General features: G+C 42.8%; 1 protein-coding gene and 1 pseudogene across 1 annotated transcript; both read right to left on the minus strand.

Annotated features, from left to right (window-relative positions):
• Window positions 1–480: 480 nt before the first annotated feature.
• PROZ (protein Z, vitamin K dependent plasma glycoprotein) lies at window positions 481–14880 on the minus strand. The gene is made up of 8 exons (XM_039878785.1): window positions 14775–14880; window positions 9438–9601; window positions 8109–8133; window positions 7422–7535; window positions 6204–6335; window positions 5761–5846; window positions 2695–2812; window positions 481–1852 (listed from the first exon to the last, which is right to left on the minus strand). The coding sequence occupies exons 1-8, from the start codon at window positions 14833–14835 to the stop codon at window positions 1338–1340; spliced, it is 1215 nt and encodes a 404-aa protein (XP_039734719.1). The 5' UTR covers window positions 14836–14880; the 3' UTR covers window positions 481–1337.
• Window positions 3340–3458, minus strand: LOC120615638 (uncharacterized; annotated as a pseudogene).
• Window positions 14881–18129: the final 3249 nt, after the last annotated feature.

Raw genomic sequence — 18129 nt, forward strand, 5'->3', positions numbered from 1 at the left:
TATCAGAAATGAAAGATACTTAATGTGCTTAAGAACTGTTAAACTTAAAAATCTGGATTGTGTTTAAACTCCCTGTATTTTAGTCAAAAGAATGTTTAAATTGACTCACTGTTTTATTCCCTTAAAAAAATCTTCTTTTCAACAACTCTGTATAATGAGGCTCCGGCAGACCACCATCATCCTTGCATGTGCTTCTGGAGAAAGAACTGCCCTCTCTCCACCCCGTCTGCAGGTCTACAGAGCAGTTAGCCTGTAGAGACTTTTTTATTTCGCTCAAGGAAATGGAGGGATTGGAAATATATGCACTTAGTTAAGCAGTTCTGCTACTTCCTTAAATAAGAGTTAAGAGATTAACTTAAACATTTTTATCCATTTGCTCTCACTTTTCATTTCGGCACAAACTCGTACCCCCACGTGGAGTTCTGGTCTTCAGGGAAGCACTGTTTGGGGCTGCCCTTGAGTTCTCTTTACTGCATTGAAGTTGCAGTCTTCATGATGATAATAGATAATCACTGTGATTCAATACTGTTGCAGTGCTTAACTCAGCCCTGTTTGGTAGATGCTATTATTACCCCATTTAGAGCCCGGGAGAATGCCACAAAAGTGTGAAACAACTGAGAGTCAGCTGGCTGGTTCAGTAGCAGAGTTGAGAGGCTCAGTGCTGGCTCCGATCCAGTGACTCCCTGGAACCTGTGGGAGTTTTCCCTCCACGGGAAGAACCTCTCCAGGCACACAGCTCTGTTTAAAGGCCTCACATTTTCTGTCTTTCAACCTCTTGTGCTTCCTGATCTTTTACAACTGTCTCTACATGGTATTCCTCTCAGTATTATTTTCTTTTTCCCATGCTGACTCTCTCCTAATTGCTGCTTCTAACACTGCGCAGTCCTTTCACTCACGATGGCAATCAGTGAACCTGCCACAACTATGAGGCCACTTTTGTCTATAACTAGCAGTTCTTAGAAGCTTCCATCCTAAAGACATACACTCATTGTATGTTGTTAGATTAAGCAACGTTTATTGACTCGATAGCATCAGAAAGCATTAGACTTGGATAAGTTGAGGGTTTTAAGAAACTGGGCTTTTATGACTGAGCGATGTGTTTTTATTATTTAATATATCTCCCATTCTGTTAAGGTCTCTGTTTAAATAAAAAGTCCCAAGGAAAGAACTGTCACAACACAAATGATCTCATAAGTGATAACCAACAGTTTATAGACCGAATGGGTTCTGAAACTGTCACAGCCATTTTGCTGTGAAATTTCAATTTATCTCCATGCTTGCAGTTAAAATTTGGAGTCCCACCACATATTTTATTCTTTCTGGTTAGCTGAGTTTAGTCACTTCATGATTTGTCTAAACCAGAGTGAATATCTTGAAACCTTGGTGAGAAGAAATGCATGTCCATACTGTTCTGTGGGTGCCGAGCATAGAATCCCCGTCAGGAACCAAGTGCCTTTGTGTTTTCTGGCAACTATACTGCCTTCCGCCCACTGCACCACTCCAACTGCTGCTCCCCTCTCACAGTATGTCCTTGTCGTGACTGTCACATTAAAGTCTCTGCCACACTCCTTGCTGTCCATGTGTGTGACTGGCGTCTGCATCGGCGTGTTGCCCAGCTCAGAGCCATTGAATGTCCAACCAACGAGGAGTCCCCCTGTCCCCGGCATGAGGATGCGCTCCATGAAGTCTCTCTCGGGCATGCAGATGGGGAGCCCCACATCCGGGCATTGAATGGGCAGCACCAGCTCCAATAGGGAAATGTCATTGTCCCCCGTCTCTTCCTCGTACCTCATGTGCACGTGGACGCTCTTTACCTCAATCATCAGTGGGTCCTTGCTTGTTCTGTGAAAATCTGAAATAATGGACAATAGCTGATTTTCAAGGTTGCAAAAATAATAATAGACTAATTAATTCCTCAGTGAGCCATGTGTCAAGGCAGAGGCGAGGCGTGGTAAAACGTGCCATGGCTAATTGCACTGATCTCCTTTCATCTATGGATTGAAAGGGAACTCAGAGTGAAGTATTTCAACTAATTCTCATGGTCTTGCCTCATACTCTAAAAGAAATTAAAATGAGCTATTTTGGGGGTTTTGGTGAAATGGTCAAAAAAGTATGAAGAAATCAACACATTAATTAAAACTTGGCTGTTTGGAAGTAGTTCTTCAGGCTAACATTTTGTTGACTGAAAAATGTTCAAGGTTGTGGAATAAAATATACTCAAAGTTCTTCAGAATCATCATAGAGCACTTTCACAAATTATCATTGAACTTTCGCAACGTCCCTACAGTATAGAGATCACTGCCCAGTTTTCACTAATAGGAACTGGGCATAGACGTGTTGTGTGGTGAGTCCCACATCACAGCAATGGTCTTGGGTAGCAGAGGGGGATCTGAACCCATATTGTCTGATTTTCAGCCAATTATCTATCTCTTATACCATTTCAGCGTTGTTTTATTTTTATTGGCTGTGATTCCCTCCTTAGAATAAATGCTAGCATTTGCCTGCTTGATATGCCCAGACATTCTGCTAGGTCTTTTACATATGTTTTCTGATTTTATCAGTGTCTCCGTATTGAAGCTAAATTCAGTTATGTATTGCATTAGAAACACAATTCTAGTTTTTAAATTTTCATTTCTATATAGGATAGTTTTTTCCCCAATGTGATCTTATAAAAATAAATGCTAAAATACTTACTTGTTTTCACACTAATATTTCTGTGTAACAGTGAACATTTTGCTGTTGTCAGTACAAAATTTTCCTGTATTATAACGCCACCACAAAAGTCTTTTCCTTTGGAATTTGTTAGTTTCACCTTAAAAAACCAAAACACAGTAAATTGCTAGTGACAATTTGCGGAATTAGGGGCAGTATAGTCTAGTGGTTAAGAATATGGGCGCTCCAAAGACAGCCAGTGAAGGACTGTGATAACAGCTTCAGATAGAATAGCCTGTGATAAACCAAAGATCTACACTGTATTCTAAATCAGCCACTAAACAATGCTAGGTAATAAGCCAACAAAGAAGGTAAAATGGAATCATAAAAATACATATAAATAATCCAATAGAAGATAGAAAAAGAAAAATAGAAAAAGCAAATGGGAAAATAGAAAACCAATAGCAAAAGTATGGATATAAACCTAACTAAATAAATATAAGATGATCTAAATACCCCAATTAAAGGGCAGGAATTTGTCAGTTCGGATAAAATTGAAAGACAACTATATAGTGCCTATAAAACATAAAATTTTTATTTTATTTTTAAATTTTTTTTAGGTGAGGCAACCTTTGGTTGACCTCACAGATTGCAAGGACCTTATCAGTTTACAATCCCTTATTTTTACGCCTACAGTACCTGATCATCCTAGGTGGTCTCCCATCCAAGTGCTAACCAGGCCTGACCCTGCTTAGCTTCTGAGATCAGATGGGATCAGACTTGTTCAGGGTAGCATGGCCATAGACTAAAACATACACTTTAAATATAAAATATAGTATAGAATATTGAGAAAAACATTGCATGCTAACACTAATCAATAACTGAAGTGTCTAATACCAGACAAGGGAGATTTTAGAGCAAAGACTATTACCAGGAATATAAAACATGTGAGGTTATTTTGAATATTAAGTGAAATAAAGTATGTACCCACATAGCACAGGTGCTGGCTCAAGAAATGTTAATTATTGCAATTTTCAGTAGCTTAATAAAATGAGAAATGCTAAGCAAAGTATAAAAGAGTTTTTTAAATTTAATGTAGCCTCATTTTTGGAAATCTTAAGTGTTTATTAATAATAGTTGCCATTTATTGACTACTTACGTGAGTCAGGTACACTAGCTTTAATCCTCACTACAACTCATATTATCTTTTTATAGGTGGATAAAACCAAGTTTGAGGGAAGATAGCATTTTCAGCTTTAGTCAGCTACACTTGTAAAATTCAGTGAAATGCAGTGCCAATTTCTTATCTAGAATGTAAGAAACAAGTTCTAAAAATAATTTTCACCTCTACTAGGCCAGTTAATTCCATTAAATAACTTCAGTACTGCTTATTGTACTAGAATTAAAATCTAATAGTATTGCCTTAATCAATGTGTCTCCAAGCACATTTGGTTTGTATATAGAGAATGCTCACCTCACAGGTGATAGCTCTTAGTCTCATTGGTACTAACATTAATTCTGTAGGTGAAAATGGCAACTAAGATTCTCTCAAGTGGACAGGGAAACAAGATGGTGTGTTTGGCAGAACTAGACCACCACCGTCATTCATGAGGGCTTGACTGCACACAGTTATCCATTCATCAGCTTCCTCTCACCCATATTCTGAAACTTGCCTTAGTGTACTTATGGGCAGATGATGATAAGAATGTGAGTATGAGTAATGGGCCTTAGAAAGCTTAAGGGGGAAAGGCAACACGATAAAGCAAAGTTCACCAGCTGATTACTAGACCATTTCTGGTTTTGTCCCTTCCTTTCCATCACTTTATCTCCTTTCACTCAGCTTCCTTTCAAATCTGGATTATTACTATAGTCACTGAGCTCTATTCAATCATCTGTCCACGCAGCAGCCAAGTGATTCTGCTCGGCTAAACTGGCTTGTAAGCATCAGGGTGAAATAAAAGTGTTACACACACACACAGCCCCTCATAAAAGAAACTTCTAAAGCTCTGCTGCCCAATACGGTAGTCACATGTGGTTTTTGAGCATTCGAGATGTGATTGGTCCAAATCTGGATATGTTCCAAGTAAAACAACAACAACAAAAACAACAACAACAACAACAAAAATCTCAGACGTCAAAGATTTAGTAATGAAAAAAATGTAAATGTCTCAATTTTTAAATATGTGTTGAAATAATAGTGTTTAAACATTGGGGTATATAAAATACTTTATCAAAATTCATTTAATCTGATTTATTGGTGTGACTAATAGGAAATTTCATTTACATATGTGGCTTATCTTCTATTGTAAAGAGTATATGTACTTAAGGCAGAAGATGATCTTCATTAGAGTCCTGAGATGAAAGGAAAATGGAAAACAGGTAAATTAAAACCCACAATGGTGCTTAAACCATAATAATAATGAAAATAATAATACTTATTTTGTGGAATTAGTAAAAAAGCAAGAAGAGAATAAATACTAGTCAAATAGCAGATGGGCCTAGCATGAGGTGCTTGAAATAATTTAGGGAGGGGGGGTATAAAATACTAACTTTTTATATTGTTAGGTTAAAAATGACTTTTTAAATGTCGAGGGTAACCATTAAATAGAAATAGAATGTTTAACTTCCAAACAAATCAAAAGTGGGGAAACTGGAAAATAAAAATGAATGCCGAAGAAGAGAAATTGCCTGCACACAATAACGGAGCAGGAGTTTCAGCCAGGTGGCTGGGGAGTGGAGCCTGTGTCCTGAACTCTGGCCTTCTGCCTTCCCTGGGGTCAACTCAAACACCTGAGTGCACCTTGAGGATGCTTATGTTCTGAGCGATATGACATTGAGAATAGTTTGAATTCCATAAGAAAGGCCCTGTGTGGCTGCAAATAAAACTACATGTTTTTATTGGGTGCAAAGAATGAAGACAGACGAAGTTGTGAATTCAGCATTGGAAAGTGCTTTCATGTGTGATGTCGAGATTAGTAAATAGTTCATCTAAACCATGACTCCTCTTAGTCATCACGTTTCTATTTGTTTGGCAAAGAAGATGGAATGACAAATAGGGTGAGATTTGTAAGAAAAAATCAAAATATGTTTATAAAATGTTTCTCTTACCTGCCATGGGAAAATTTGAAGATTCCAGTTGCTTTTTGGGGGCATCATGATGTATTTAGAATTCAAGATTCCACATGCACACTTCTCTTCATAAGTGGTGACAACATGAGAAGAAAAATCAGTGCTTTTCAAGTCAAACATAGGGTTTTATCCATGATTCCAACTACTTGAACCTGATTCTTTCATGCACATTATTTTGAGATAGCTCATGTAGGCCCAGAGCATAGTGAAATGAAATCACTTGCTCTTGGTGTTTGTGGGTTAGCTAAGATACTGCTATGATCCAGGCAAGCTTCAGTGTGGAGGCAAAGATCACGACTCCTCATGACAAATAGAAGAGATGACCTTTCAAACTATTATAGAGAAGGAGGGGGGTGTGTGGATGGGAACTGAAGGAAGAGAGAAACCATCTTTTCTCATTTCTCATTTGATGGAGAACTCACCATGCGGAATGCACGATTTGTGGTCCTGGTCCAGTTTATACCCCTTAGCACAGCTGCACATGTAGGATTCCTGTCCCGGATGGCAAAAGTGTTGACAACCATCAGTCCTCAATGGGTGACATTCATTTTTAGCTGAAGAGGAAGCAAAGGGGAAAAACAGACGATGCTAACATGGAAATAGTCGTTTTTGAATCTCCTTGTGCCTTGGGGTTCTGGTTTTTCACTTAAAATATTCTCATTCTTTTGAAATTTTTGGCTGCTCATATAAGCATTTCGTATTCTGGACTGTGCATGGAGATAGCAAAGGTTCAGTGAGTGGCAACCTTTGTCTTTGTCCTCAGAAAATGTAATTTGGTCTTGGGAGTATCTGCATACATATTGCAAAGGTATCTGTCTATTTTTCTAGCTGTATGTATGCACTTATCATATTTCACTTCCACTACAATAACTATACTCTTTAAATGGCTCTCTGAGGTGGGGTTGTGGGATGGGAGGGGTCTAGTGTGACCCCATGTGGGTGGTTGAGCAGCTGGGATGGCAGGAGGGATGTGTGGGGTACAGATTAAAACCTTGCTTTGGCATATGTTAAGTTTGGGATGTCTGCAAAACATTATGTAGGGCTCTCAAGGAGGCAGTTGGAGTAGAAAGCTGGATTTCAGAGGAGACATAGGGCTGGAAGTAATATTTTCCCCCGGAAAACTGACTGCATTGAGAAGATTAAGTGAATTTATTTACGTATCTGATCATTACTGATAGGAATTTGGTTTCTCCCTACCCCTACAAGTAAATTTTGCATTTACTTTATTTGTATTTAAGGAATATTAGTTCATGAAGCTCTAAATCTCAGCTGCAGGGAGTGTCTTGAATCCATGCCTACCTCTGAGTCAGGCTGCATGTGACTCCCCCTTATAGACTGACCCTCCAGATCCCATCACCCCTGCTTGGGATCGGTCAGGTTCCAGGAATACCTGTCTAGATTGTAAATGATTTTAGTGGGAGTGGGTTTGGGAGGAAGAAGAGGGGACTCTAAGCAATGAAAACCGTGGGAAGGAGTGTTTGTGAGGCAGGAATGCTGTTCACAGAATGTAATTTCCAGTGGAGAATTGAATTAGAACTGGTTCCCATGGGTACTCTTTTGCTCACCCCTGGCAGCCCATCTCTGTGTAGTTCGAGTGGGTTGGAGCAGGTTGGGGCTGGTGGGGGCTAGTGGGGGCTCACCAAAGGCGCAGTCTCTGCCCTCATAGCCCGAGGAGCAGGTGCAGGTGTAGGTGCGGATGTTGTCTTGGCATGACCCGTTGTTGAGGCAGGGCTGGGAGATACATGGAGTGCCACCTGCCGAGAAGGGTGTGAAATCCTTGTGCAGGTGGCATTATCTTGGCTCTCCTGACATCCCCTGGCCCCACTGCCCAAGACACCAGGAGGCTGAAGAAGGCTGCCAGGCGCCCCACATACGTCCCCCGGGCTCTGACCAGCCCTCATAGTCCTTCTTTCTTTGTCGAGTGGTCACCATGACTATCACTGGCTGAACAGCACTTCTCCTGTAGGGACGCCCAACATCTTTACCAAGCCTAAGGGAGCTGTCGCTTTCCTTAATTTAACCAAGTTCTGACCCTTCAGTGTGGGGCCTAGGGACACCTCAGGGCCGCTCAGGGTGGGGAACCCTCCAGCCTCTGCCACTCAGCCCCACAGGTGCTTCACCCTGATCCTGGAGGGACTGCAGGGACTTTCCCACCCCTGTCTTCATTCTTGCGGAGGGAGTGCCAGGCTCTTCCTTTGGGTCAGGGGTCCAGAAGTCTAAGATTTAAAATCTGGAATTCACTGGCTGTCTAGAGTCAAATGCCTTACCTCATCTCAAGGATAAAGAAGAGGAAATAATCCTGGACAAGGCTGAGGAAAACCACTTACCCATATACTTTTCCCAAAATCTGTCCTGTAAAATTAAAGCGTAAAAACGTTGCAAGCAGGTTATTTGTTTTATTTTTTCTCCTAAGGTTAGACTTAAACATAAGAAAATGTTAATTTTGTCTACTTAATAGGAGAATACTGATTGAAACGAAGAATGTAAAATTCTTTACTTAATGTTCTATTTACTATATATGGAACATATCCTATTCAGTATGTATTTACCGTAACCTATTTAAAGAAGGAAAAATAACAGTCTACGGCATGGGACAAAAACCATGACCACGGCCTCCCAAGGCCACCTTTTGCTCCCCCAGGGTTACAGTCTTCATGTCCTTACTTTACAGAGGGCATGATGTATACATAAAAAATTTACATCACTTTTTCTTTTTTTAATAAGCCAATTAAACGATGATTACAAAATTAAAATTGTGTATGTGTGTGTGGGAGGTTAGTTTGGGTAGGGGTATCTAAAATTAGGAGAATTACTCAGAATTAAAGCCTGGAAAGTAAACATGTAATTGTATCTCCCCAATCATACTTGGATGTGTAACAATCTGAATGATGTCACAAGCACAAATTAAGAATACAATTTCTCTTCACCAAGAAGTTTGAATTTCTCCTAGTTTTATTAAAAAATTGTCTATTTCAGAAGCCTTCCCTTATATATGAGCATTTAAGAATCTATGATTTAAAAAATATTTTTAAAATATATTAAAGAAACAAGTTGATATTCAAAATCAACTTTAAATATTGCTACTTTCATATGTAAAACTAGGAAATCTTTATTAAATATTTTACCATTCTAAAATATTTACACACAAATATTCAGCCTCTCAGGTTTGACTAGCTTCTCTATCTTCTGATAAACTTATAAGTATGAATGGTTTGCCTACATTTAGAGTATACACGTAGTCACTTTTAATTCAAATTATAGATTACTATAATCCAAATTATGAAATTTTCTTGCTATGTAGGCTCCCTAGAGAAAATTTTTGTTTCTTAAAAATTTGTTATATTGAAACAATTAGATCTCTCTTAAAAATATTGTTTTGTCAGAGTCATAGCAAGCTGAGTGATGTTTGTAATGAGTAAATAATTGATATGCCAATTTGCTTAATTTGAAGAAAAAGTTTAGGAGTAGGGGTCCCCCACTTAATAGATGTGAATTCTGTCTCTGTTTCCTCATCTATAAAGTTAAGATTAAATTAACCTCACAGGTAAGCAAACAGGTTATTCAGCTCTGTCTCTTAAGAAATTAGGCTCTCTAAGGCAGTGGAAATTTGAATAACCAGAAAGCGTATAAGTTCATGGTGGGGGAGGGGTACATACAGTGGTCACGTCATTTTCAAATACTTCTCTTGCTTCTTCATAGACACAAATTTCTTCATAGCATTCTTTTTCCAAATTTCCCTCAAAGAACTCTTCCAAAAGATAGGAACCAGCACGCTTCCATCGTATCAGAACTTCATTTGCTTTTGAGCGGGGAAGAAATACTATGGAGCAAGATAAGAATGTAGATATTGTCAACATGGATGGACTTACCCTAAAATTCAATACCAGCTTCCTGGGGGGCAGGGTACATGGTGCTATGACTACCAGACGTCTGCCAGTGGCCTGGCTGCCACCTTTTCTGTCCCCTCCAGATCCAGGCCTCAAGGGTCTGCTCATCCTCCTGTCTGCAGGGCCCACCCTCATCTGGACACATGGAGAAAGTACACTTCATCTTTGTTGAATGAATGGACACCCTGATGAATTAGGGGCAGACGCTAACATTTTATGGAGAGACGACCCGGGGCTCAGAGAGGCTGGACCATGTCAAGTCCCCACAACTGGGCTGGTGTCAGCATTAACTTGAAACAGCTCATTTGTTTCTTCTTTCGCTTAGGCTGTATTTGGCACCTAGGGTGTAGCAGGCTTGATATTACAAAAATGGAAATCTCAGACTCCACCCCCACATTTTAGGATTTTGTTCTGGACAAACAGATGGACAACTATCATAATATCACACATTAAAAGGTTTAATAGACTTAAAACAAAGGGATAAATTCTGCCCAGAGCAAGGAGGAACGAAAACTGCTGCCTTTTGACACAGGCATTGAGAATTGAATTGACTTTTGATGGGAATCACTCCTGGAGAGGAAGGAATATTATGACAAAGGCAAGGAGTGTAAAGTCAGTGTGGCTAATGCATTGTAACAAGTAGACTCAATGCATAACCACTCAGACACAGAATTTTGCTTCCTGCTGGGTGTATGTCACGTGACAATGACATTTGAGTCCTAGGTTTCTTCTCTGTGGCTGCTCACATGTGGCTCCATGTGCAGCCAGCCTGCAGGTGGAGAAAGTCTCGGAGATGTGCCCGAAAGTGGCACGTAGGATCCCTATTCACATTCCGTGGGTGATGGCAACGTGGTTATGAGGGGGCTTGGAGATGCAGCCCTGCTGAACAGGTGCTTCCCAGCTGTCTCCACCGAATGGATGTGTAAGGACAGCTTTGCACAAAGCAACACAGGGAAGTAGCAATTAGACAGTTTGGCTTTAATCTTGGGTGCAGGGAGAGGGAGTGGGGAAGTATGGTGAGCTTTGAAGCTAGAAAAGTAGGCTTAAGTCACCCAGCAGGTATCTACTGAGCACCTTCCATGGGCCAGTGTGGGCCAGGTGCTGGGAATTCAGCAGAAAACTAGACTGACCAGTTCCGGCCTGTATGGGGCTAGGACCTTACTGTAGACAGGCATTCAACAAATCATCATGCACATAGTGAATGGAGATTATGAGCACTGCAGTGTGAACATGTGAAAAGTCAGAGAGCTGCAAAGACAACTTAGGCCACCAGGAGAACCACTGTCAGAATGCCACAGGCTGCAGGGGCAGGGAGAGCATCCCTGAGAAAGGGGCTTTTCCACTGAGATTTGAAGGGTGAGTAAGAATTAGCTTAGGAATGGGAAAGGTGGGAAATGGACTGCATTTTAGGCCAAGGTAGAAGCCTGCTCTGCGAGAGGAAGGCAGGGAACAGTATCACAAACCTGGACCATATAGGTGAAGGGAGGCTCAAGAGGGGCTGTCCCCAGTAGTCCAATGGCATAGAACAAGAACCCCCTATTTCTAGCTGCCTAAGAACCTTGTGTGGCCATTTCTTTGTCCCTCTTTCCATCCTGCTGTCTGGATGTGATGGCTGCAGGGAGAGCTAAGCACCATTCTTGAATGAGAGGATGAGGCCCACATCAGGGAGGACAGAAAGACACCAGCCATTGGATTTAGGGCCCACCCTGATTGGGGATGATCTCTTCTTATTATATCTGCAATGGCCCTGTTTCCAAATTAGGTCACATTCTGAGGTTTGGGGTGAACATGAAGTTTGGGGAACACTGCACAGATGGTGACACATATTTCTCCACCATAAGAAAGATACTTTGGGACTGTGAGTGTCTTTAACTGAATGGTTTTGGCATCCTTGGTTGTTTTTCCTGAATCAGTTGTTGTCATTATAATCGCAAAATAGTGATTTTAAACTCATTTTTTTTCAGATTTACTAATTAGCGTTCTGTTGTAAAGGAGAATTTTCTCTTTTCCCTCCTTTTATTTATTTATTTAACTGATTAAAAATTTTGAATTGATATATTTTCCATTTCAGAAGTTCTACGTGATTATCTTTCACAAGTGTTTGAACATTTTAATGTCTTATTTCCTTCTCATATATTTTTTAAAAATTTATTTTTTATTTATTTTTTTAATTGAAGAAATGATTTAATATTTTCCCCCCGGTCTATCTCCTCCCTCCCACCTCCCCTCTGGTAACCACTAGTCTATAGTCCATGTCCATGAGTCTCTGTTTGTTTGTCCTGTTCATTTGTTGCTTTTAGGTTTATATCCCACATATAAGTGATATCATGAGATTTTCAACTTTCTCTGTCTGGCTTACTTTGCTTAGCATGATTATCTCGGGGTCCATCCATGTTGTTGTAAATGGCAGTATTTAATCTCTTCTTACGGCTGAATAATATTCCATTGTATAGAAATACCACAGTTTCTTTAGCCAATCATCTATCGTAGGACACTTCGGTTGCTTCCATGTCCTGGTCACTGTGAGTAACGCTGCTGTGAACATCGGTGTGCAAATATCTTTTTGGATATGGGTTTTCAAGTCTTTGGGGTAAATACCCAGTAGGGGGATTGCTGGATCATATGGTAGATCAATTCTTAGTTTTTTGAGGAACCTCCATACTGTGTCCCATAATGGCTGCACCAATTCGCAGTCCCACCAGCAGTGTATGAGGGTTCCTTTTTCTCCACATCCTCTCCAGCATTTGTTATTACTTGTTCTGTTGATTAGAGCTATTCTAACAGGTGTGAGATGGTATCTCATTGTGGTTTTGATTTGCATTTCCCTAATAGCTAGCGATGTTGAGCATCTTTTCATATATTTGTTGGCCATTTGTATTTCCTGTAGGGAGAAGTATCTGTTTAGGTCTTCTGCCCATTTTTGGATTGGATCGTTTTTTTTGTTGTGGTTGTTATTGAGTCGTATATATTCTATACATATTTTGGATATTAGGTCCTTATCAGAGGCATTGTTCCTTCTCATATTTTTATCTCATGTTTCTTCAAATGTGTTGAACCTTTATTTGTGTTCCGTGTCTGAGCATTGAGGTCCGATTCTATTCTTTTCCCTGCAGGTTCATGGTTGTCCTGTTTCTTTGTGAATTTGGGGATTTTTTTCTTTGACCTCGAATGGCCTTTTTTCTTCAGAACATTAGGGGCTGGAATTCTCTGGGGCCCAGAATGAAAGTGGGTTTCTCCAGGGAGGATCTGCGCTTGTCTCAAGGTGGGTGCTTTCCATCCAGGTGGACCTGACACCAGACTGTTGGGGTTTCCAGACCACTGGGTCACACTGTAGCCACTGGTTCTTGGGAGATGTTTTTCTTCCTCTACCCACTGCCAATATCCAGTCAGGGAATTGGTTTCTTTTCCTCTGTGTGGAGGGTCGAAGGCTGTCTACTGGGCTGGTGCGGGGTCTCCATCTGGAGTGGTGAGGTTCCAACGGTGACAATCCGATTTATGCTTATCTTTCACAATGTGTTTTATTTTTTTGGCTTCTGTTGATTTTTTCCCTTCGTGCCAGCCTAGTGATGCATTTACAAGATTTATCCACTTTCAGTTTTTATCAGGAGGGTTTTTCTGTGTATCCGATCCACAGCCCTTCTAATACCAAAATTCAACAAATCCCCATTTTGTTTAAGCTATTGTGATTAATTTAAGGTTGTGTAAGGTTGTATACAGCGCTGTAAACTATAATGTTACTTGTGGGTCTCTTCTAATCACAGACAGATCTAACTCTGATTGGCACAACACTTCAAGTCTTTTGGATTTTATTCTAAAGGTTTTAAACAGAAGAAGAATATGACCAGCTTAGTGTTTTCCAAATCAAGCTCTTTGCTGTGTGGAGGGTGAGGGTGATAAGGAAGGTGAGGTGCAGTGGGCCAGTTGGACACTTGGCTGTGCTGGACGGTGCTTCCCAAGGGGGATGGATGAAAGCCCCAGGTTCACTGAAGTATCCCAGCACCACATTTAAAGCATCGAAAGAGTTTAAAATAATTTTAATAATATGCTTATCTAACCCAATAGATCCAAAATATTGCGTCAACATACAATCTCTGTTAAAAACTATTGATTCGAGTTTACATTCTTATTTCGTGTAACCTTCGCAATGTGTTTTAAGCTCGCAGCAATCTCACCTTGGACCTACCCTGTTTCAGTGGCTACTGTGCTAGGCTGGGATTGCTGGGAGGCGGCTGAGGGGTGGGGGTGGTGGATGACTCCATATCTAGCTGAAGCTGCAGAGGAAATGCAGCTGCATTTACAAGGCTGGGAGAGCAGAGGAGGCACACACACGACCCCAGTTTGAGACAGAATGGGAAGGAATGTAAAGGAAGACCATGGCAGATAGGTACACGACAAGACTTCTAAGGCTTGAGACCAAGAGTGCCTCCACTTATAATATTTAATGTCTTGATAAATATGAAATGAAGACATTTTAAAATGGTGACAGGGCTCATAATTCCCTCAAAACAGGAAAGTCAAACCAGTTAACTTGCTTAAGTGGCCGGTGGAGCCTTTTTTCCTGGAGAGCAATGAGTGGGCTCTTACTTCCTGAATTGACTGTCACAGGGAAGTAAAGACACACACTTTTCCCAGTCTTCTAGCTGCCACATGTTAGAGCATAGTCGGGGAGCCTCCTCTCTAGGTCTGTCTTAAGAAAAAATGCCGTCCCCATGGGGTCTGGGGACCCCTGGGCCACAGGGCAGCAGGCCCTTTTAATTCCCTGCATTATAGCTGGTGGTGGAGAGCTGTGGAGATGATGGGGTACAACTTCTATCTCCCCCAGAGAAGTGGCTGCGGGGATGCGCCCCGCCCCGCACTCCATCTGGGCCCCGCTGACTGAGCCACCCACTCAGCTTCTCACACTCCTAATTCCTTCCGGCATCGTTTTGGGGAGGCCCCACCGTTATTTCCAACATATTTGTCGTGAATGATAAAGAGACCAGGGGGGCTCTTTAGGGGGCTGATTTAAGATCATACTGGTCACTCAGGGGCTTATCTGCCTAGGAAATACCCTTTGTATCAGACCCACGCTGTCGGGAGGGATGTGGTTAGACAGCAGCTGCCTACCTGAGGGCTCAGTGCAGTGCAGGACCAGGAGCACCAGGAGCAGCTGGATGCGGCCTGCCATTCCGACCGGGCCGCTGAGGGACAGGTCTGCAAACACGGGGGCCAAAGTCCACCCTGGGCCACGCTCACAGCACAGGAGGAGCTGCTTAAAATGACCACCAGTCCTAAAACCTGTAGCCAAGTAGGAGACAGAAGACGAAAATGAGAAAAGTGCTTCCCCTTAGGAGGACATTTCAAGTGGAATTTTATTGAATAAATTCAACGTTCTAAATATATGCTTCAGTTCTGGATTTTTCCGTTTAAGACAGAAAAAAAAGAGGGAAGAAAAGACAGAAAAATGTAAAGCTAAGGCAAAGAGGGCCTTGGTGTGGTATTTAGGGAGACATAGCTGGGCAGACTTCTGGAGTGAAGTCAGGAGGTCCTGTCCAAGGAAATAGAGTGATAGACTGAGAGAGTCTCCTCCGGCATGCACACAGCCCCAGGTAACAAGGCTCAGGTGGGCTTCCCCACCTGGCCAGGTATTCTGGGCCTGGGGATACAACAGTGAGCAAGACAGTTGCCTGGAACTTACATTCTAGGTGTGTGGGGGACACAAAGGAGGAGTGTAGGGAGGCAGGGAGGGAGAGCCTGGGGGAGAGAGGAGAAAGGAACAAGTAGGGAGGGAGGAGGGAGAAATGTTCAATTTTGCTGTCAAGAAAAGGAGAGTAGATACGGTGGCCCAGGCTAAAGAGGCTCCCTTTAGGAGAGAAACGTGAACACAGAGAACGCCTAAGCCCTGAGGGAGGGCACAGTTGCCAGAAGCATCGCAAGGAGGGTAGTGTGACAGGAGGGCATCCACAGGAGGGCAGCAGAGGACTGAGATCGGAGAGGGAAACTGAACTTAGATGGGGTGGGCCAGGGGTCAGCAAATTTTTCCGTAAAGGGCTAGAGAGCAGACCACAGCACCAGGGGCCTCACCTACCTCTCGGTAAGACCTGCACAGCCAGGTGTTTGCAGCACCAAGTGCCATGTGGAGGAGTGGACTTAGGGGACCTTTTGTAAGAACCAAGTGTGTCTTTGAACTGAGAATTACCGTGAGATGATAAATACTCAGAACCCTGTCTGAAAGGACAGCACACTCATACCCCGTCCTCGACTGATTCTTGGTCACCCTTTCCTTGGGTAGATCAGCACAGCGGATAGACCCCAGTGGACATTCTCCCTCTGCCTCTGTCCCTGTCTCTCTGTTTGTCTGTCTGTCCCTGTCTCTCTGTCCTTCTCTGCCTGTCTGTCTCTCCTGTCCTTCTTTCCCCTACGCCTCCGTATAACAGGGGATTCTCTTTCGTTAAGGGACATCAGGCGAGAACTGCAGCCATTCTTCTCTCTCACTGCATTCTGTTAGTTTCTTTCAAAGTCTCATTTCATGTGTACCCGGATGTTTTGTAGCTTTCGACACTGACATTTTTGGAGCGCCCAGGACTTCCTCAGCTAGATTTGCCCTATTGACCTCTCACAGACTCACACGTCAGCGATATGTGCCCTTCCCAGTGCACTGTGTCAGGGTACAGCATGTCTGTGACCCTCTTGTTGGTGATAACGGGCCACTCGGATAGCGTTGTGACCCGCAGACCTCACTGTTATAAACCTACCTTGTTACGGACTGGCAGTTAGAAAATAGTCACAGGGCTGTAAGTACAGCAGAGGGAATATAGTCAATAATATTGTAATAGCTGTGTATAGTGCCAGGTGGGTACTAGAGTGATGGGGGGGATCACTTCATAAATTATATAAATATCTAACCAGTATGCTAGATCCCTGAAACTGATATAAGACAATTTTAAGAAGCTGCCCTGTCCTTTTTGTAATTAAAAAGTCATTTCTGGGGCCATGCCCTGAGACTGCGAATATCTTGTTTCTCAGTGACTTTTCCACCAGGGTTTTGGTGTTCATTGATGACTTGCCTCGACTGATGACTTTCGTGGTGGCTGTAGCAGCAGGGGTCTTGCTAATATTAAAATTTAAACTCTCCAGTTCCCATTTAGTTGGCTCCATCCCAGTGGGGATGGAGAGCAGCCACTCCCAACTGCAACGGTCCCATTGCTCATCCAGCTTTAAGGCCCCCGGCTTTGTGTCCTGCACTTGCAGGCAGGGCCTCAGGACCCGCCCGGCCCGGCCCTCCAGTGAGCCAGCACCCCAGAGGCCCTGCATGTAGAAGGTCGCCTGTGTTCTGGGGAACCCACTGCCACCGCTGGTGTTGAATCAGCAGCCCTAGGCCTGGCCTCCACGTAGCTGGCTTGTGCTCTCTGTTGCTTCCTAACTCACACTCAGCTGGGCCTCCCGACCCCTTTGAACTTCATAACACCACCCAGAATCTGCTCCATTTTATGGGGTGACTATGTTCCCAGGCTATCACCTTTGTTCTTCTTCCCCCCAGAAACAGCATGCGTGTGGGGGTGGCAGTGGCTGAGGAGGTGGTTTTATTGTAGTATTTTAACTTCTCCCTCACTCTCGGGGAAGGCATCAAACCCTTACTTTCTCACACAATTTTGTTCCTTACCCTTGGCTTCCTGCTTATCTCTATGCCCTCAGGGACTCGCCTTCTACGCCCAGCAGCCCCTTAGATGACTTCCCTGACGGAAACTCTGATGGTAGCAAGTAAGGGAATGTCCCCCCATGCGAAAGCCTTAGAACACATTTAGGGTTCACGTGTGGATGAGGTGGCTTCATTAGCTCTGTTTTCCCATGAAGCAGTGATTCTCAGAGAGGGAGATAAGTCGTTCCAGGGTACACAGGAATGAGCAGAGCCGACCCCATCTGTGAGTCCCCAACAAGGGCCTCCCACGGTGTCCACCTGCACCGCTTCACTCTATTTCCTCTAGAACCTTGCTGAATTGAATTCTATTTCTGGATAGGGAAGAGGCGACGAAAGCCCTTCTTCCCCTTCCCCCTGTGGTGCCTCTGTTTCCCTTCCTCTCCATCACACATGAACTCTATCGCCAATAACAGTGGCCAACAGTGAGAGATCAAGTAGTGACAGCGAAGGTAGGTTTTATTTGTGAAACTTCTCCCAGGTTCTCTCTGGATCTCAAACAACCTTTAATCTCCAGAAACAAGAACTCGTGTCTGGGGTTTGCCTCTGGACAGAGACCTCTGAGCTATAGAGAAAACTCTCAACCCGATGACATGGCGGTCTCCTGTTGTCTGAGGCTTTTTCTCTACTTGACAGTGGCTCGCTTTGAGGAAGGGTCATGGCAGTCAAGAGGAGAAACGTCACCCTCAGTGCTTCCTGCTCTCCTCAGGCCGTTTCTGGGAAGCCGTATACTCGTTCACATTGATTTTTCTAACCTTGCAATAGTTCGTATTTACAAAACACTCT

The sequence above is a fragment of the Pteropus medius genome, unplaced genomic scaffold (genome assembly GCF_902729225.1).
Source record: "Pteropus medius unplaced genomic scaffold, Ma_sr-lr_union100, whole genome shotgun sequence".
Taxonomy (NCBI): domain Eukaryota; kingdom Metazoa; phylum Chordata; class Mammalia; order Chiroptera; family Pteropodidae; genus Pteropus; species Pteropus medius.